The sequence below is a fragment of the Clarias gariepinus genome, chromosome 9 (genome assembly GCF_024256425.1).
Source record: "Clarias gariepinus isolate MV-2021 ecotype Netherlands chromosome 9, CGAR_prim_01v2, whole genome shotgun sequence".
NCBI classification, from domain to species: domain Eukaryota; kingdom Metazoa; phylum Chordata; class Actinopteri; order Siluriformes; family Clariidae; genus Clarias; species Clarias gariepinus.
In genome coordinates, this window is record NC_071108.1 from 3,709,177 (window position 1) to 3,731,742 (window position 22,566).

At 37.3% G+C, this 22,566-nt stretch overlaps 1 protein-coding gene across 1 annotated transcript in view; it reads right to left on the reverse strand.

Annotated features, from left to right (window-relative positions):
* Window positions 1-20,811, reverse strand: part of myo1f (myosin IF) — a 40,333-nt gene extending 19,522 nt beyond the window's left edge. The window contains exons 1-10 of the mRNA XM_053504014.1: window positions 20,514-20,811; window positions 11,421-11,552; window positions 8,309-8,398; window positions 6,351-6,445; window positions 4,442-4,529; window positions 3,069-3,158; window positions 2,848-2,979; window positions 1,203-1,337; window positions 815-947; window positions 484-680 (exon numbers count right to left, since the gene is read on the reverse strand). Of these exons, the coding sequence (XP_053359989.1) occupies window positions 484-680; window positions 815-947; window positions 1,203-1,337; window positions 2,848-2,979; window positions 3,069-3,158; window positions 4,442-4,529; window positions 6,351-6,445; window positions 8,309-8,398; window positions 11,421-11,552; window positions 20,514-20,516 (1,095 nt within the window). The 5' untranslated portion in view covers window positions 20,517-20,811. The remainder of the gene's footprint in view (window positions 1-483; window positions 681-814; window positions 948-1,202; window positions 1,338-2,847; window positions 2,980-3,068; window positions 3,159-4,441; window positions 4,530-6,350; window positions 6,446-8,308; window positions 8,399-11,420; window positions 11,553-20,513) is intronic.
* Window positions 20,812-22,566: the final 1,755 nt, after the last annotated feature.

The following is a 22,566-nucleotide window of genomic DNA, read 5'->3' on the forward strand; positions in this document are numbered from 1 at the left end:
CTTCATCAAAAATATCATTACAAGTCCCTGTTTGACCTGAAGGACCCTCATCGATTTTGCCACAATGAGCACATTAATGTGTTCGCTCTTACAGCTCATAACCTTATACATACACTGATTAAGACATGTGTAATTGCCCACGCAGTGAAGTTTTCCATAAGCAGATGTTTGTATGGCATTTATGTCAGGCAAGGAGTGTCAGCATGTTATAACAGTCCTAGCTATGATGTTTTTGACATGTGAGAAGTCTTAGAAGAAGACTTTAAAGAAATAATGAAATATTAGACCTTTGATGTTTCTTGGTAACATGATTTTGATCATAGCTGTGATGTAGGAAATGGAGGAAATACAGCACTGCGGAATGTGATGTTAAACTGATGTGAAAGTGTTTTATGTCATACAGTATATTTGTTTGGGTTGTTTTGGAAAAGCTGTAAGTCTACTTGTGAGTGTACATGCATAGAGTGTGTAGGAAACCCTGACCTCCACCAGGTAGTCGAAAACGCGAGCGAACAGGGCCTTGGCGAGAGCGTCACGTGTGAAGCACGCCTGCTCCTGATTCAGGGTCACGTCGATGGATTCGGATTTGCCGCCCCACTTGGAGTCCATCTTCCTGCTGGTGAGTTTCTCCTGCAGCCGGTTCTGATCGATGCCCAGCAGGTAGGCGGGGAAGGCCAGCACTGGGCAACACAGAGGGCGTTCAACAGCACTGATAAAGTAACTGCTACAATCAAAACCTCATTCAGGCTGGATGTTCGAGGAAATAAAAACCCGCTAACATGATGTCAGAACAAAGAAACGTGAGCATGCTTACAGTCTGTGCTCTCCACCTGCCCGTAGTTCCCCACCTCGATGAAGCTGATGTTGCCCAGGTGTAAGATTCCAGCTACTATATTCAGGACCTGCATCTGGTTTTCTCCGGGGATCCCGATCACCTGCATGGCTTCCTGCAAAATATATACACACACTCTTCATATCGTCAATCACACACGATAATATACTGTTGAACGCATGGTCATTTCTATAGTAGTGTTAATCGATTTGCATAACAAACATAAATCATAATTTTTAAAAGAATTTTATTTAGCAAATAAAATGCACTAATATGGTACAATCTTCCGAAAGAAAATGTTTAATTAGTCTTCATGGAAGGTTTCTCCAATGTCAGAGTCTTTCATAATCGTACGAGATGAACGACGCACCATCGTCTCCTGGAAATCACTGCTGTCGTTGGTGCCGTCCACTTTGTAGGTTCCTGACTGGTTTAAGTAGGTGTAATAGTCAGGAGTCATGATCCCTAAAGCTTCCTTTTGCTGTGCTGAAGAGCCTTCGATCAACTGGAACCAAAACAAACAGGTGTGACAGTCACAACCACATGACAAAATGACTTACAAATCTAATTTACTGTATATAAACATGATATGTTCATGTGTTTGGTTTCTCAGATGTCGCTTCATTAGTATGATGAACCACTGATCATCTTCTGGACATTTTTCTGTCCTTATGGGTCTGTTGTAACTTATACAAGTGTTTAAGTAACTTATATAACTGTTGTAACTTTTATAACCGATATACAGTTTGATGCATATCACTCAGTGCTTTTTATAAAATTAGATCAGAATAACAGATTTACTTTTCATCAGGCCATGAGCACAAAATGTAAATAAAAAAAGGGAAAAAATGAAAATGAGTGCGGAACAGACGAGAGGGGAAATGAGGTCGCTGCTGAGGTTGTTACATAAACAAAGGATTTTTTAATTATATCTTTAGGCACTTTGCAACCTGTCACAATAAAACATTTGTTCCGACTTCTTCATTTAAATCAACATCATTCACTCACTCACTCAATCATTCTCTATACTGCTGATCCTCTACAGGGTTACAGGAAGAACACACACTCATACACCTACAGAGGAACCCCAACAAGCACGGGGAGAACATCTGACCTCCTCTACATCATTGAATTGAATAGAATTGAATTTTATGTGAAAAAAAATGGGGAGTGGCGATATAACTTATATATCAAGACATTTGCACCTGACTGTACATTCAAAAATGTGTTGCACTGAAATGGCATCTTAAATATTTTTTAAATCTCTGGATATATTTTTCTTAACAATAATTAATTATGTGCAGATAAAATATAAAGTATATATTTTTATTATTTATAAACAATGGGAGACTTTTTACTTTGAATTGTGCTAATAAATAATAAGAAATAAAGAAATTTACATATAACAGGAATAAGCTTAATATTAATATGTAGCATTAAAGCAAATAATAATAATAATAATAATAATAATAATAATAACTTTAAGCACCATATGCCACAACGGCAATAAAAATGTTCACACTGGCTATAATTTGTTATTGTATGCGGTGAAAATGCTATACAATCAATATTTATTCTTCAAAACCCGCTAAATCCGGCCGAGCGCAGCGTCAAAAACGCCTTAAAATAATTAGTGACATCAACTGTTTTGTACACCACCGTGTATTTATAACTTTGAATGTGTTTAATGTCCACCCTCACCAGGCAAAGATTTATTTATGAAGGCCTTTTTCATCTTACCTCTGCAAATTAATATAAAAAACAAAACATTCGAGAATAGTCTACTGATAGATCTGTGGGATAAAACGAGTTTATTTCTTGTGAGACTTTCTCTTTCAGTTATGTTCTTTCTCACACACTCTGTTTCTTTCTCATCTCTGTCTAGACTTGTGTGGAAATGTGTTTTGCAGCACGACAAAACAACTGCTTTATTTTTCCCCCTTCTGTTTCTTCATCTGCATTCTCTCTCTCTCTCCCTCTCTCTCTCTCTCTCTCTTTCACACACACATTCTGACCTGGTAGAAAATATGGAAGTTCCTTTCGTTCTCGTTCTGGCTCACGACTCGGGATTTCTCCAGCAGGAAGTTGGAGATTTTGCCTCCGTCCGGTTCTCCTCCTCGGCTGAACTGGATCTCGAAGTATTTTCCCTGTCAGCCAAGACAAGACTCATGCAGCTCACCACAGAAACACACAGTACAAAGGATTTCTGCTCGAAGAGATACGTTATGAAACTCACAAAGCGGCTGGAGTTGTTGTTTCGGACGGTTTTAGCGTTCCCGAAGGCCTCGAGTAGAGGGTTGGACTGTAGGATAATGTCTTTTACATGCTGAGGAAGGGAGAGATACACAACAAGGGATCAGTGATTCTTTTAAAATTCATCATATAAATGTGACCTGCATCTGTAAGGTATAAAACACTTCTGGGTTGAACCATTATAGGAAAACAATTAATAACGGATCAGTGTGATGAAGCGCTGCAGCCACTATTCTGTTAAGTTAACGAGACAAAATAATGTCGTGTTACTGTACAAACCTCCTGCAAGCTTAACCCTGCCCGTTATAAAGCACTAACAATGGAGACTAAATGAACATTAGAAGTACAAGTCTCTGTGAACAAGCTATTACTATGGCAACAATTATCCATATAAACCCTGTAATTTGCACCATTTACATTTAGGCATTTGGCAGATGCTCTTATCAAGAGCGACTTACATTTTTTATTTATTTTTTTATCTCATTACACATCTGAGCAGTTGAGGGTTAAGGGCCTTGCTCAAGGGCCCAACAGTGGCAACCTGGTGGTTGTGGGGTTTGAACCTGAGATCTTCCGAACCGTAGTCCAATGCCTTAACCACTGAGCTACCCCTGGCACCGTAGGGTTAAACCTCTCCCAACCATCCAAGAACAGTTTGGGGACGAACCTTGCCGTTTCCAGCATGATGGATCTTCTCGCAAAAGTGATAACTGAGTGGCTCGAGGAATCAAACGTCAAAATTTTGGGTGCATGGCCAGAAAAACTCTTTAGACCTGAATCCCATCGAGAACTTTGGCCAATCTTTAAGAGGCGGGTGAACAAACAAAAACCCAAAAATCTCCAAGCATCGATTATTCAAGAATGGGCTGCGCCATCACTCGGGATGTGGCGAATTGCAGAGGTCTTGAAAAAGAAGGGTCAACGCTGACAATATTGACTCTTGGTATCCACTTAATGTACAGTAATTGTCAATAAAAGCCCTTGACGCATATGAAATGCTTGTAATTATACCTTAACATACCATAGTGACATCTGACAAAAAGATCTAAAACACTGAAGCCGCAGACTTTTGGCCATTGGCGTTCTCTTGGAGCTGCTGTTAGGGTTTTGTTTTTTCTAGATTGTGAAATTTCCCAGGCTTTTCCAGCTATAAATGTCCTGGTCGGCAAGCAAGCTTTAGCGAGGTGCGGCTCCAACAACTCTTACATCAATTACAACTTTAAAATTGAATTAACACCTCCTGGACAACCAGAATCTGGAACTCAATAGCACTGTGGGCTAAGAGTAAAGAGCTTAACTCAGGATTCTCAAGAGAGAATCCGTGAACATCCGAAAATCTTCCAGAATTTCGAGTACCTGAACTTTAGCTCCACCACCGGACACTTTGGAGATGTAGCCCATGATGTACTTAGCAGCCACTGTTTTTCCTGCGCCACTCTCTCCACTGCACACACACACACACACACACACACATACATGCAGACATTAATTAAAACATTCATGGGCATATGAATAAATAACTGTACATATTCGATGCATTGCATTATATTTCTCTTATATTCGCTTTTATTAATGAATTAATTTTTTTTTATTATAAAATACATTTCTAAAAGCATTTATCTATAAAATGTAACTATAAAATATCGGAACAACAACAACAAGGGTTTGTCACATCAGGGTACAAACTTTTGCACTCAGCTCTACCTTCTCATTTATTTAATTTGCATATTTATTTTATCTCTATTTCATAAAACCTCTAGGTTTATTCAAAATTGATCAAAAGCCTCCAAATACAGGATAAAAATATTTTTATATAAAAAAATCTAATTACACTGTAGTTATGTATTTGTTGTGCAAAACCACAGCAGATCTTATCATGCTTTGCACACACCTTTCTAACACATTATCTTTTTGATTTTTTCTGTCTCATACCCACAAACACCCACCCACACACACTCACACACGTAGCACATAGTTATCACTGTATTTAAAAGTCACATGATGTCATGTTGGATGTGTATAAAAAAGTGTAATTTACTGAAAAGGGCATCCTCAGATTCTGGTAAAGATCGAAAAATGAGCTCAACATAGTGAAGGCTGAGGCTTGAGATGAGCAGGCTAGCATCGAGTTAGCACTTCTTCTAATCAGGGAGGAAATGATGCTCAGTGTTAGTTCCTCACCATTTCTGAGAAAAACCCAGTAATGTGGACAGACTGCTCAGAGGACGTGTTAGAAACCAAGAAGCGCTCAGGACTGTAATACTGAAAGTTCGTTTATAAACCTGACTCAATTACAGCGTGAGTTAAATCCTTGGCTAAAATAATTCAGGATTGGAACAACTTTCAACATTGTGTAGTTGTGCAGCTAGAAGGGGTAATGTTTCTCACCAAGTCTGGTTTTCTGTATCATTACCCAGTGGCCATCTTGAAATCTCCGGATTGGCTCGATGCACTTATTTGATGTCATTAGGCCCCGCCCAACAATTTTTTAATTTGTAGTTGAACTTTGTTTTCCCTCTATTTACAGAGTAAGTTAATATTTCAAACCTATTGACACTACTTGAAGCAAGTATAAAATATTTTGGGGATTGCTATTTTCGGAGACAGCCTTCTAAGATTTCCTTAGCTACGTACCGCTATCACAATCTAAACAAATAAACTTTAGACCTCAAACTTGTCCTTACTAGGGATGCTAATGATCGCTGAATAATTAATTGCTCTTAAAAATTAAACCGATTAATAATTAAGTGATAATAATTGCAAATAATGTTTGTTTTGCATAATGTTTCTCCGGAGCTCAGGTAGATTATGATATGTACCGCACAAGCGGCAGCTTTATTTTCATTTAAATTTCAAATGATTCAGGTGTTATTGATTTGCAACACATAATGAATTTATGGAATCAATAATGAATGAACATCATAATGTGCTTCTAGAACCGATTAAAAGAAATTTAAACTACAAAAGAAATATGCATCCTATTAGCATTAATTATTAATGATCAATTGATTACTGATTGTCATCTATTAAGAACAATAGGTGAAGTAGATTTCTGAAATTTGCAAGCCTCATCCTGACTAGTCAAATTTCCATCCGGCACAGTTTTTAGTTCAAATAGCTCTGTGTTAAATCAACAAAGTCTTTGGCCATCAAAAATTTTGCCATCCAAATGAAACAATCAACCGGCACACAATATTCAAAACACTTTTGTCTCTAAGGTGTTGCGAAATGATGTGATTAGGGGGTGTGGCTTTATTCTCATCACCTGATGATTACACACTGATTCTCACTGTCGATCATCATGTTCCTGTACATGTTGTCTGTTAATGCGTAGATGTGAGGTGGGTTTTCATACTGGGCCTGGTGAGAGAGAGAGAGAGAGAGAGAGAGAAGGGGGTTAGAAAGAAAGAGAAAGAAGAGGTGTGAAAGAGACATTTGACTGAGAGACAAAGAACAACAGGAAGAGAGAGAGAGAGACAAAAAGATTGACAGAGAAAGGTTTTATTTGTCGATGCCACCATATGTGCAGAAATATAGAGGAATCAAAATATTCTTTTTCTTCTCTCAAATCCATGTTTACATTGTCAATGCAATACGGAAAGAAAAATATCAGCAGTCAGTGCAATATAGAAACTAATTTTGTATGAAGGTAAGAGCAAAGTACTTGTAAGAAATACTGTGGCTCATAAGTATCTGAATGAATATACATCTGAGCAAATGTAAACAGTGAATTCTGTTAATATACAATTATGTGTCCAAAGGTTCTTGATTTGTAGGGTGCAAATATACATTCTAATGTATGTCAACGTTCAGTAGTTGAGTATGAAGACATTTGTAAGGTGCAAGACAGAGAGCGGCAGAATGACAGAAGTGCAAAAAAGTGTAAAAGTGCAAACAGTGCCAGATATACAGTAACAAAGTTGTACATGTAACGTTTTGAATAGGTGTTTGAAAGAGAGAGAAATTCAGGAAGAGACAATGAAAAAAGAGAGAGAGAGAGAAAGGAAAGGAGGGGACAAATAAGAGAAAAACAAGGTAAGAGTGACTGAATTGAAAAGAGGGTTTGCAGGTAGGAAAAATGGAGGACAGAGCGAAAAGAAAATTCCAAAAGTGAAAGAGAAATAGAAAGAGAGTGAAAGAGAAAGTAAAAGAGAGAGGGAAACGAAAAGAGAGGGAAATAAGTCGGGAGAGAATGGAAGAGAGAGAGAGAGCAATAGACAGAAAGAGAGACAAAAAAGAGAGAGACACCAAGGGAGAGAGAAAGATAGAGCAGGTGAGAGAGACAGAGAGACAGAGAGGGAGAAAAAAACAGACACAGAATGTGAAACCAGAGAAACAGCAAAGAAGGGAGGGACAGGAAGATAGAAAGATAGAGACAGGAAGAAACTAAAAAAAACAGAGAGAGAGAAAGGAAGATATGGGTAGAAAGGAAATAAGAGTAAGTGAGACAGAAAGTACAGTATGGAGGATCATAAAGATGAAGTGAAAATCAGATCATTTGGCTGATGGTCAGAAGCTATAAAGCGCTTTCCGCTCCTTCCTCTTGCGTCAGCTCACAGACGCCCCTGGTTGGCTGTAGAGCCACGATTAATGTGGGAGCATGAAGTACCTCTCATCCCTCCCCTTTGAGAGAGCCAATCAGCTCTCTCTAGACCTCCGGCTGCAAGAGGTTACAGCATCACCCGGGAATCAAACTCACGATCTCCGAATGATAGGGCGAGCGCTTTACCACTGCACCACTCGGAGGGAATCAAGACTCTTTTAAAATCATAATCAAAATAAGTAATTTAAGCACCATTCAGTTTTCTAGTTATAAAAACGCAGTGCGTCATGCAAGTCAATCAATTCAAGGGTTACATGCATTAGCCTTATTGCCATTCCCAAGCCTGGATAAAATGGCACGATTGCATCAGAAAGGGCATTCGGCGCAAAATCTATGCCAAGTTGCCCCTCAATACACCAACAACAACAACTCAGAGGCACAAAACTACTAATAACATCAGTAGTTAGCTTGCTAGCTAACTAACTAGCCATACTATATTAAATTACATTAGCTACCATATTTAGGCTAATCAAATATCAGCTAAATGAACATTGGACCTGGCAATACAACAAGGATTCCCTTCTGCAGTGGGCTAAGAAATGAAGGATTTTTCCACCAATCTGTGTAACAAAAACAGATAAACGTATAAAGAAGTCACATGATCATTGGAATCAACTTACAGCTCCTTGGTAAAGCTCAATCTCTCGATCCGTGAAATACGGCATCTGTTTAAAAGGATTCACTGAAATCAAGACAGATCCGATGTAGGTCTAGGGGTTAGAGTTAAGGACATTATCCCTTTGATTTTAAAGGTACAGTACAGTTCCCTTTAATACTCAACTCAGTAATAAATATTTTAAATATATATACAGTGAGGTCAATAAGTATTGATCACCCTGTGATTTTGCAAGTTCTCTTACTTAGAAATCATGGAGGGATCTACAATTTTAGCATAGGTGCATTTCCACTGTGAGAGACAGAATCTAAAAAGAAAAACACGGAAATCACATTGTTTGATTTTTGAACAATTTATTTGTGAATTACTGTGTCAAATAAGGATTTGATCACTTGCTTATCTGCCAGATTTCTGACCTTCAAAGACCTGTTATTTTGCTTGTAAATAGTCCAGCTACATTCTGCTTATGATTCTAAATTAGTATCACCTGTTTGAGACACCTGTGCACCCCACAATCAGCCAAAGTCTAAGTAGATACATGGGGTATCAATAATGCTAAGAATGGTGAAGAATCAGCCCAGAACTACACGTGAGGAGCTGTTTAATGCCGTGAAGAGAGCTGGTACCATCGTTTCCAAGGCTACTATCAGTAATACACTAAGACGTCATGGTTTAAAATCTTGCATTGCACAGAAGGTTCCTCTGCTTAAGTCAGCCCATGTCCAGGCCCGTCTGAAGTTTGCCAGGGACCATCTGGATGATCCAGAGGAGCCATGGGAGAAAGTCCTGTGGTCAGATGAGACCAAAGTAGAACTTTTTGGTCTTAACTCCATTCGCCGTGTTTGGAGGAAGAAGAATGATGAGTATCATCCCAATAACACCATACCTACAGTGAAGCATGGGGCTGGAAGCATCATGCTCTGGGGGTGTTTTTCTGCACAGGGGACAGGACGACTGCACTGTATTAAGGAGAGGATGAACGGGGACATGTATTGTGACTTATTGGGCAAAAACCTCCTTCCATCAGTCAGAGCATCAAAGATGGGGCTGGGTCTTCCAACATGACAATGACCCAAAGCACACAGCCAGGAAAACCAAGGAGTGGCTCCGTAAGAAGCATATGGACTATTTAAAAGCAAAATAACAGGTCTTTGAGGGTCAGAAATCTGGCTGATAAGCAAGTGATCAAATACTTATTTTAAACAGAAATTCACAAATAAATTGTAAAAAAATCATACAATGTGATTTCCTGACTTTTCTTTTTAGATTCTGTCTCTCACAGTGGAAATGCACCTATGCTGAAAATTGTAGACCCTCCATAATTTATATATATATATATATATATATATATATATATATATATATATATATATATATATATAATTATTTTAATTAAATAAATTAAATAATTTATTAAGTCATTATTTAATCAATAAACTCAATAATGTGTGTGTGTTTGTGTGTGTGTGTCTCTATGTGTCGGTTTTTGTGTGTGTGAGAAAGAACAAAGAAGTGTGTTGCCATGTGAAAAGAGGAACGGCTCGGTACTGCTGATCCACATGCTGTGTGTTATGTAAGGAGTGAGTTAACACACTTTAACCCAAAGCAAAAGCCTCTGCAATTTCATAATCAGCCATTCATCAGTTAGAACCTGTTAATATGAAAAATCATATAAAGTCATGAGATAAGTTGTAACAATGTTTAAATTTTATATTTACATGTGTGTGGGTGTCACTATAACTGAATGTATTAGTATGAAGATTAAAAGTCTCTTCTTCTGATATGATTGATTCACTTTGATCACTTCCTCTAGTTAATGTTCAGCTCCTATTAGAGGAAGTGAAAAATTGAGCCGGAGGGTTAGTTTTTTAGACATGCTAAGAGGACGAAGAAGAACCAGCAACCACTGATTAGCATTCATTTAATGTGTAGCAAGTGCGTTTTTTGTTGTTGTTACCACAGCACTGTTACAGTCTGGATTCTGATTGGTCAAAGGGTGGTGATTACTTTTAGAGTTTTAGCTTATATAGAGCTTATATAATCTCGATCATTCTAATCACCTGATATTTACATTTTCGACACTCTTATCCAGAGCGACTTACAAAAATGCTTTGAAGTTTCCATTATTGGATAGATCCTTACACTGGGTTACTTCTGTTGAGAAGTTTTTTTTTTTTTGTTGTTGTTGTTGTTGTTAAGTAACCCAAATATTAAAGCAATATACACTTGTATATATTCCTGCTTATATCCCTTTATATCCCCTTTTCTACTTCACTGCCATATCTATTATTTAATTACTGCACAGTACAGTACTATGATAAAGTTGTACCAACCTACCTACCTACCAACGGTTTTCATAGTAGGAACTTGCACAGGGAGTTGTATGGGGAATTGTTCACATAATTTAATGGTAATAATAAATGGATTATTAAACACAATGGTGGCACGGTGGTTTAGTGGTTTAGCACCGTTGCCTTGCACCTCCAGGTTCCGGGTTTAATTTCCACCTCGGGTCTGTGTGCATGGAGTTTGCATGTTCTCCCTGTGCTTGGTGGGTTTCCTCTAGTTACACCGGTTTTCTCCCACAGTCTAAAGACATGCAGATTAGGCAGACTGGCGTCCCTAAATTGCCCATAGTGTGTAAATAAGTGTGTGAGTGTGTGTATGTGTGTGCCCAGAGATTGATTGGCACCCTGACTAGGGTGTACCCTGCCTTGTGCTTTATGTCTCCTGGGTTAGGCTTCAGGCCCCCACGACCCTGGACACAGGATAAAGTGGAAATAGATAAATCCATCCATCCATCCATCCATCCATCCATCCATCTTAATTTAGACCCCCTGTAGTATCTGTTTGTAACCTTCTGGCTAAATTTTTAAACAGATATTGCTCATTGCATTTCTAAACGCAAGATTTAAATAAGTTCTCTATGGTTCATGCCTGACATCTATTTCAATCGCTTCCCTCAGTCATCTTTGTAGAGGAACTGAAAATTTGCATTGTGAAATTAGTAAGAAATGATAGCTTGATTAAAAAGTAATACCAATCAGTTAATCAGTAAAGTGAGTGCAAACTGTGAGTGTAAAGCCACTACAGCTGGCCTTCAAGTGAAAGGATACAAAGATGTAGTCGTCCAGGTATCTCTTCTTCAGGTTCTCCACAATGGCGTCCTCAGTGATCTTGGAGAGGAGCACCATGTCGTCCACACCGCTCTGTTTGACATTCTGACTCTGCCAGTGATATTTGCTGGCCTGAAGGAGAAAATCACAATGACACTGATGTCTAAGCTTTATACTTAATGACAAAGTTTACTTACAGCGAGGAGATACAGCGCTTTTGCATAACTATTCACCCCCTTTGCTACGTTATATATGTTGGGCTGAAGCATTGAGACAAAAGTGAAATTCAATGTTTTAGTGACATGCTTTAATTTCTTAAATAATGGCAAGATAGTACAAATATTTTGTTATTTTCTGCAATTAGATTGCTATAAAATGATCATTATTTAGTGTGAGGTCCTTTTTTCTATGAAACCTGCTGGATCTGGATGAGCATAGAGTCAAATAGACATCTGCAGTCTATTGTCCAACATTTTGCAATTGGGTTTAGGTCTGAGGATCAGCCAGGCCATGGTTCCAGAACCTGAATATATATATATATATATATATATATATATATATATATATTTCATACTGTATAATGTGAACTTCACTGCAAAAAGTGATATCTAAATAAGTAAAAACTATCCCGAATCTAATCAACTTTATCGAAAAATAAACTTTAAACTTAAACTAAAAAGAACAGGAGATTATTAACCCTATTTCTAGTTAAGTTTTACTGTTTTTTTAAGCATTTATTTCTTCAAAGAAGTAAAATTATTTTTTGATCAAGATATTGCAAAATCACTCAGATCCTATGATAATTCCATATTTAAATCCTACAAACAACTGGTCCAGGAGCTATAATTCTAATGAGAATTTCAGGGAGGATATGTTGATGGAATAACTATTTCAAACATTTGACCTTAATATCACCTTATGCATGTTTGGGGCAATTCCAAATTCCAAATCTCCTGTTTATGATGATAATTCCAAACACATCCTGTAAACTTTTCACAATTTTTTCTGCTTATAATAATCTTAAAGGCATGCATGAAAGGATTTTCCAGCTAATTTTACAAACTACGTCAAGTGACCCCCTGCATTTGTAGATCCAGTGTTAAGACCTGCTGTTTCAAGAAGAATCAGGACCAATTAGGAATTAATTAGAACTTATAGATTATTGCGATAAATGATTTTCAAACGTTCTTAGAAAAATACCGTTCTGCTAACATAAAATGAAACTGAGCCTTAAACACTCTGATTGAATTTACAAAACTGATATAAAACCCGAATAAAAGCTCTTACAATGCTATTCTATTAACATTAAAGCCCCCGTTTCTTTTTCACCTTATACAGCTCTCGGATCTCCCTCAAAATGTGTGTTAATGCTTGAGCTGAAATACCCTTCAGATAATCCTGATTTTCATACCTTAGACTCCGTTTATTTTACATCTCTTCCTAACACTCAGTGTCATTGTCTATGAAAATAAGCTACTGCTGAGCCACGCCCATCCAGAAAACAAGAGAGCTAAGCGGCAAGGTCGGGGAGGGTATCTTCTTATATGAGGTCACATTATAAGGGGGAAGAGCTGAGATCCTAGCTCACACAAAAATGTAAAAAGAACTAAATGTAGGGAAAGAAATTGTTTGTACAGGTACAATGGAGACCCATCTGAATGTCTAAACATGTCAAAAAAAAGAAAATATTGCATTATATGTCATTTTAAATAAATGAAAAATCTTAACAAAATAAAAACAAAATAAATGGCATAGCTGTATTTGGTTAAGGGTACAAATAGATATTACAGATGATGCTTTTACTACGTATTAACACAAAGCCAGTTGGTCCAGTTGATATAAAGAAGGAGAAGGAGCTCCTGTGTTGCTACAGTGGAGGAGGACGTTACAAAACCCTTTGTGATTGAGAACGCTGAGACAGGCGTCTGAAGAAACGTGCAACATGGAAATGGACTAAGAGCTTTTGTTTCTAATTCCTCTTTTTAGAAGCCGCTGGACTTCCAACCACATGTTAGACAAAATACTGAACTGAGACGACATTATGCCTCCAAGTGTCACGGAAACAAAATGGTTGAGGTGGAAAGCACTTCAGTAGCGTTTTATACGATCCACACAATACCTGAGTATAATTAAAAATAGACAACACTTTTATTATGCAAATGTTCACCTGCCAATCACATTTATATTTCAAAAATCAATTCAGTCTCTTTACTGACAAATCTGTATGTCAAATCGATAACATAAGCAATCAATAATTGCGGACTGTAGGTCTATACTGTAAATATATCATTTATTGGTGAAAATGTTCTTGTAATATCTTTGCAATATAAAAATTTTTTGAAAAAAATAAGAGGTTCATTTCATGCCCCTAAACGTAACTTTACAAATTTTTATAAAAAATGATGACCCTGATGAAAAAAATTCCTTTTTTCCTTATTTTATCTTTCACAGCTTATACTTAAACCCAACACCCAAGTATCACACCATGAACCGTTTTCATGGTCAAAGCCAGGAGTCAAGGCACTAACATGCATCCTTGGTGATCACATCTGAGACCTGAGACCTTTACACCTCATGTTATGAACCCGTCTCCAGTGACAACTTGAGATTTAATGTCATGTTTCCGCTGGAGAAAGTCTGTCACACACACCACCTCTCTCTGTCTCCGCTGCAGTTATTTCAGGTGGAAATGTCCTGCAAATACTATCTCATGAACCTGTAGACATTCTAATTTTGTGGTGTGAGAAAAAAAACTAACATTGAAACTAAATTAGATATCAGGTAACAGAGCAGCTGCCCTGCTTCTGTTTTATCTTAGTCTTTATTGCTTTGCCTAGCAGCAGAGAATTTCAGCAAGTTCAGCATGATTTTAATCAATCCTACATTAAAGAACAGATGCAATGTGACCACTGAATGTGGTTTAAATGATCAGAACACAGTGTACTTTGACTGGCAGCACAGAGAGTGTAAGACCCTCCTACCGAAAGCACACCCAGTTTTGCTCTATTGTCTCAGTGCCATGTGTGGCTGTGGCACCATCAGAATCTAAACTCTGAAGCTTAGTGATACATCTTTTTGCACTATTTGGTCATGTATAAAATCACGTTTTATTGCGCATTGCACTATTCATACTAGGTGCAATTTCAACCTTGAGCAAAAACATTCTCAAATTTAATGAGCATCTGTCCCCGTATGTTGTCTCTTTATGATTGTTGTAGCAGTTTTTTATATGCTGTATAAGCAAATAGAGTTCACTTTCGCTGGTTTGAGAGCAAAAAGGGATAAACTTTTTTGAACTTTCATTATGGCAAATTATTGTCTGTAACAATTTCTTGTGCAACATTTTCCTCGATTAGTTCTGCTGCATTTGTGAGCATGATGCACTTCAATATGCCGGGTATATTTATGAAAGAAACCTGAGAAGGGAGATATGGCCACAATGCTTAGGAGATCCACAGAAACATGAAATATGCATGTTGTGTTTGTTATTCCTGGTTATGTCTGCTACATCCTCTTTTTCCAATCAGGATTTCTGATCTCTGTTATAACTTATGGGACTTATTAGGGCATTTTGCTAAATCATTTAGAAATAGAAATTATACTAATAAAACAATTGTAATGAAGAATTTAAGCAGTAACAGGCATCGTATGACTCAAAGAAATAAGATCTTTTCTAATACTTTTGAATACTTCTTGCTTTCAACTCTATTGTTGATAAACCCTCGAAACTAAATACTTTACATCTGGGAATCACCCTGAATACAATAATGCACAAGAATTATTATAGTGCATAGTGGCATGCATTAGTTTGAGACCTGTAATATCGACTGCAGAAATAAAACAGAAAGAAGACATTGAGGCCTCTCTATAAATACACTTAGCTCTACTGTGGTAATGAGAACAGGAAACAGAACAGACTGTTCACAGTCTTGATACGTAAAATGACATTAGGTTCGTATAATGTATTATAATATATCCAACAATGGCAGAGATTTATTGTAATTATTATTAAATTGATGGACTAATAAATTAAAGAAAGACTAAAACAACCCAGAAAAATATCAAACTTTGTGGTGTTTTTTTTTCTCAAAACATAGTGTTAGTTAACGTATTCAATCAACTGCCTCAAAGGAAATGTTCAAAGACGATTCGAGAGTAGGGTTTAATGATGGCACAAATGTGTGACTTTTGATGATGACTATATTGATTAGTACCTTTGTATAGAGGAAGAGTTACTCTACCAACCTGTACAATTTGATCAACCTATTCCTTCAATTAATAAAACAGTTTTGCTCATTTTTGATTACTTTCTCCACAACCATTGCATTACATAAACATATTCCTTCCATCAAAATTAATGATTAGTCAACAAGTATTATAAAGAAAAATAAAAACAGAAAGAATTGAAGGTGCCCTATCTTTAAGGTGCATCAGAAAACTGCTTAAAGATTTCTGATAATGAACTGCATTGGAATCATTGCTAGAAAGAACCCATCAATATGGATCATATGAAGGCATGAGACTAAACTAGTTGCTTTTTGATGAGACCAAGGTGGAGATATTTGTTGGAGACTGGTTTTAATGTGCTGTGGCTCAAACCTAATGCAGACCATAAGTGAAAAGATGTAAAACATGTTAAACATAAGTGAAACATGGTGGTGGCAGCATCATTCTCAGGAGATTAGTTTCATCCTCAGAACCTTAGCGCACCTTATTAAAATTGAGCACAAAATGGATGGAGTGAAATAAGGTAAGGTAAAAGAATAAGAGGACAAGAGATAAAAGGTAGAAGTAATGTAAAAGTAAGTTAAAAAGTAAGGTAAAAGTACAAGAGAACTACAGTCTGTTTTTTTGTTAAAGGTTTCTGGTGCCCACTAGATAATTACAGGATCTAAATATAATTTTTACTCCAGATAAACCTAAAAACTTTTAAATGATTTAAATAGATTTTTTCAAGGTCCAGGATATGCTTCAGACAGAAGTATGAAATAAAACAAGACAAAAATTCGTAAGGATATTATATTATATTATATTATATTATATTATATTATATTATATTATATTATATTATATTATACAATCACATACATTAGATTATATTCATATTGCTTTATATCATTATTTAATGAGTTAAAATAGTTATTTAAAATAATATTTTATACTCATTTGTAAATAAATATAAACAACAAAATTTTTAACATATATTGCACATCAATTGATAAATAATATAATAATATTAATAATATATGTAATCAATATATTTTTGCAGTACAATCACATTTATTTTTGAATCCTTATTCTATATTGTTTCTCTATTTTAAATTTAAAACACATAATAAACCCATTGTGTAACAATCATCCAAGTGTGTTTAAATTCAGTGAGTAGTTCTTATAAGTCATCTCTGTACCGCAGCTTACTGAGGCAAAGCCTCAAGGCATTTTCGTTTGGTTTCATAGCATGGAAATCTATTCTTTCTGAACCACATCAGGCTCTTTGCGGGTTATATCCCTGTAACGTGATATAACAGAGGTAAGGTGTTCCCACAACACAGCTGAAACACAGCTCATTCACATACAGTACATGAGTCGGAACAGTCCTTAACACTGGAACTGAACATTTGCTGATATTAAACTTACTGCATGAAGGTTTATAAAAAAAAACGGTTCATCTTCTATGTATGTACATTTTGTGTGCACACAGAAAATAGCCTGTGTATGTGAGAAACTTGGTAAGAACCTATTTTGAATACCGCATCGCCAAACTGGCGTCTAAACAGGAAGATAGAGAAAATATGACCTCATATGTGTGAACAGGGGAAATTAAAAAAACAAAAAACAAAAAAAACATGCAGCATCTCAGAGTTTTAATTCACACAATTAAATGTGTTCATTTTATATTAATAAACTTGTTCTTATATGATATTGTTTCTATGGTCCTAACGTTTTTGTGTTTATTAAATGTAGAAGGAGTTTTCAGTGTCAGGGCTTTGCAACAGTCAGGGTTAAAGTCGTACCTTTTAGTTGTCTACCAAACTTAACGTCTTTTATTCATTACTTATTACACAATATGAATTTGACCTGCTTTACCATGACTTCCTTTGTCCATAATGTCACCCTAGCTGGTCGGTAGTGAAACTGTTTCATGGAACATATCTCACATGCATATCTCTATAAACCCCCTGCATCTAACACTTTAATTCAATTTAAATTGAATGACTCAAACATGACCAGCATGGAAAAAACAATAAAACAACGTGATCAGAAAAGTTTGTAATTAGGTTGGCAAATCTTCTCATCTCATCAACCCCCACTCATTCTTTTTCCACTTTAAAGTAAAGTACTTTTCACTGAAGTTCACTAGTACCATGTTTATATTAGTCTCACAGTCCTGCTGTCACCCAAACAGGAAGTGTAAAACCATGGTGACAACAGGACCAGGGCAATTAGGACCGCAAAGACATGGTTTGAAATGTTTACTTCAACTTATTATTCACTGTCTTGCCATAAAAGGTCATACACACACAATATTTTGTTGGACCACATTTAGCTGTGATTACAGTAGTGTTCGATTCATGTGTGAACTTTTTTTCATGCTCCTGAGTAACTGAAGCAACTCCAGATCATAACACTGCCTCCAGAGGCTTGTCGACACTATGCATGATGTACATCGCTTCATGCACTTCTCATCTTACCCTGACGCGCCCATCGCTCTGGAATAGGTCTTAATCTGGACTCATCGGGTCGAATGACCTTTGCTTCAAATTCCAATCTTTGTCAAACTGAAGCCTTTATTTCCAGTGTTGGGTGTAAGTACTTGGATTACTTTTTTGATGTAACGAGTAATCCAACACGTTAGGTCCGCCATTTAAGTACTCAGCTATTTAGTTACTTTTTTAAAAATGTAATTCCTTATTTAGTCAATTTGTGTAATCCGTGAGCTAGACAGTAGTCAGTCCCAATTCCTTTAGTGTGTGTGTGAAAGTTCTCCTACAAGCCCCGCCCCCGATAACCCGCCCCCCTCTGTTATACCCCTATCTCACCTATGCGGTTTGACTATACGAGGACCGACACGCGAAAAGATGGAGACCTAATCACAGCGCCAAATCTGGTGGTGAATCATGATGAACCGGACTTATGGCCACCGCGCGAAACCGCGTAGGTGAGATAGGGGTATTAATAGTTAACAGATTATGGGCCAAACTTGGCTGAGTGATTATGGTGGAATAATTATAAAGGTCTTGACTTAAACAACATGCATTAGGAATCACAAAAGAGTTTTCATTTTCTGCAATGGAAAAGTACTCAAACTAGTTACTTTTATCAGAAAGTAACGCTGTAATGTAACTGATCACTTTTTAATGACAGTAATTTTTAAATGTAATTAGTTACTTTAAAAAGTAACGTCCCCCAACACTGGAACTCCCTACATCTCCCATATTAGCAAACTAGCAATTAGCTATATTATATTTAAACCAGTGTTCAAACGGGTTTATACACAATGTAAAGTCAAAGGGACTGTAAACATGTGAGGGAAAAACTGTCAGAACATTGACATTTTTTCCTCAGATGCACTGGCAATAAGCTAGGAAACTTTAAATGATTTATTAGCTAGCATGATTACACAGTAGCACAGCTAGCTAGCAAACATCTCTCTGTGTATTGCTCAGTGAAATCGTCAAATCAAAATGATCAACCATTAAGATTTGCGTCAGATGTCTTGATAAAGTGCTAAGATAAAGCTCTGAACTGCAAAAATTGATTTATAAAATAATAACTAGCCTGCACATACTATACACAGCTAGCTAGGGAACAGCTCTCTTTGTTGTGCTAGCAAATTGCCAGGTAAAGAGATTATAAAAGACAGGATTGTGACAGCAGAAATATATTTTTTATATGATTAGATGTCTTAGTAAAATACTAAGAAAAGTTGTTAAGTGATAAAATGTATAAAATAATAATAATAAAAAAGATTGACTAACTAGCCTTGTTGTGTATGTCACTAGCTATGAAACATCACTCTGTGTTGTGTTGCCATAAACAGCTAAAATGATAATTTATTGGCTAGTACATAGCTGTTACAGTAAGTGTGTAATAAAAACTAAGTAAAGGTGTGTCAATTTTTATAATACTGGAATTAAAATATAAGGATAAACAGAGATTTCATAGTTAGACGTCCCCTAATAAAAGATTTAAAAAAATGTGTAAGCTGAAGGTCGTTTTTGATGGTCGTTGTCTGCTAACCCCATGCAAAAAACTCCATAAACAGACACAACGTGTGTGAGGAAGTGCTGAGGCCCCCTGTAACACACATTTCAACTTCCCTCTGCGAACAGGGTGCTGTTGCGTAAATCCCTCTCGATGCACACATCCTCTTTAGACAACGCCTCATCTCTATCTCTAAACTTCTGTGGCTGGGCCAAGCCCAAACACACCTATAACGATAGCAGGCAAAAGGATGATGTGTGTGCGTGTGTGTGTGTGCGCGTGTGTGCGTGTGCTCCTTTCCCCCACAACCTTTACATTTATGAAGAATTTGCAGCACATTCAATATTTTGCGGCAAGAGTGGCGTGTGATGAAAACCAAGCTAGCTGTTGCATACAGGCAGGTAAGGGACTGTAGAAATAACAGTAATTAGAGCATGACATATGAATCGTTAGACTGTGGTCTCTCTGCTGTGGAGAGTCCCTGTGTTTATCACTTCCTGTTTGAAACAAGAAACAGAAAACTAATACTGTATCTCTTCCATTTAAGGAGTTGACAACCACAGTTTTCGTCATCTCTCCCTTAATGATTGCATCCTGATGCTATTTGAAAGTTACATTTTAAACATTGCCGCATTTTGTACGTACCTTGATGATGAATGAATGAATGAATGAATGAATGGAAGGAGCACCGTGTCTAACCAGTGACATCAACCTGACATCACTATTGCTTTAGGAGCAGTGTCGTGTCAGATCGCAGCTGATATCAGAATGGGAAGCGGCATACATTGAAATGTTCATCTCATTAATCAGAGCATCAATTATTACTTTATATCTCAGCTTAAACCTTCACATTGAGCGGCTAACAAAATAACCCAAAGCTATATTTACCATTGTGCAAGTCCTCTTCTTCCTCTGCACCTGCACACACCTTTATCTCTATGTATCCGTATCCAGATCCTTGTGTGTGTGTGTATGTGTGTGTGTGCGCGTCAGGCCCGTGAACAAATCCACCAGCGTGCCCTGTCAGCACCTCTCCATCACTATCAGACTCTTTACCCTTTAAACCAAACTCTGGCTGCTTCGTTGGAGCACTTCAAACTCCGCCGAGCGATCAACACACCAACACTTCCTCATCCTCCCACAGGTCATACATCAGAGCAGCACTCTGGCTGCCGAATAGCTGCGCTTCCCTCTTCCCCCCCCAAAGCACGCACACAAATGTGCGAGAAATCATCTTGATGTTTACAGATGCGTGAGAATAACAGTGACATACAAGCTGCAGTGCTGAACACACCCTCGCTGTTTTAAATATCAAAAACCCACAGTCAGGCGTGCTTAATGTTGCTGTAAGTCTTAAAGCTGTGTTTTAAATTTTGGATTTTGAATTTCTTCAAATCATGCCACCCCCTTGTCACCTCTGACCAAAACGGTAAGATGCCTTATAAAGAAAAGAGGCAGAGCCGAGCAGCTATGTATCGACAAGGGGGCAGAGTTTATTGCATAACCTGAAAATTTTTGCCTAAAGTAAAAAAAAGTTATATTGTTTCGCCCCCTAACATGCAACACACCGTCCAAGAAAAATACACAATACATAGATAAAATGGAAAAAAAAAGAAGTGTGTTTATAGATCTCTCCATCCATTTTCCATACCGCTTATCCTGTGCGGGGCTTGGAGCTTTGGTGCACAAGGCAGGGTACACTCTGGATTAGGGTGCCAACTTAAGCACAGGGAGAATGGCACAGTGCTGTGGAAGTTACCATACATTAAATATTTGTTTGGTTATCGCAATCATTTAAGTGTGACAAATCAAGAGTACATAGCACTGTATGCAATCTCCACCTACACAGACTAGGGGTGAGATTCATACCCCCAACCCTGGAGGTGTGAAATGACAGCGCAATTCCATCTTCATGATGACATGCCTTGCTCTATCACTTGGTCTGGGTCTGATGCCACTGATAACTCCTATATTTCATCCTCCATATCTAACATAACCAATAATCTTCTCTCTTTCTCTCATACACACACACACACACAGGCGTCAGTTACGCCTCCAACAGAGAAACACACAGCTTTCACAACCTTGAAAATTTCAGAAGTCTAAAATAGAGAAGGAAGAAGGCAACAAAAAGAAAAAAAACATAAAGAACTCAGATCGGATTGGTGTGTATGTGTGAAACCGTAGGAGTCAGGGACGAGCGCTAGCGAAACACTCAGTGGCAGTTTAAAACCACCGTGACTCCACCCAACGCCCTCGGTCTCACACCACACTCATGATCGTAAAGTGGGAGTGAAACGTAGCAGCTCGTACAGGCATGAATTCGAGATTTAAATGCCATATTTGGATGTGCAAAGCCGTATTCTAATGAACCCATTAAACTTTTTTGCTTTCTTTGAGATTGTTGTGAATTAAACTTGTTCAGCCATCAAAGGAAAATGCAGGCAGGTAGATTATAACTTATGTTAGCATCTAACAAATATACTGGATACAAGAGGCTGTGAAGTACTATTCGACTACACAGTATTTAACATTACTGGGTGATTCGTTTAAAGAGTCGTGTAAAATGAATGATTCATTTATGAATCATGAAGCTTATGCAGTCTGTAGACGCAATAAAATCGGAGTAATGTACAGTTCAAACCAAACAAATGTACATAATTAGTAATAAGATCTTTGATTATCTCACAAACTGTGTATTAATTACCAGCCAGCGGGAACAGAATGTCTGTTGAAAATGTTGAATTGTTATTGTGTTTTTTCCCCCCTCAAATTTCCTTTCTTAACATGATGAGTATTTTTTTGTGGGGTTAGCAACCATTAGCATATCACTTCCCTTTATAATGTGTCTCAGACTGAACTTCCTTTTCTGGCAAAGCTGACTTTGAGCTAACATCCGTTCTCACTTTCAGCCATTTATGAGCTAAGTGATTTAGTGGCC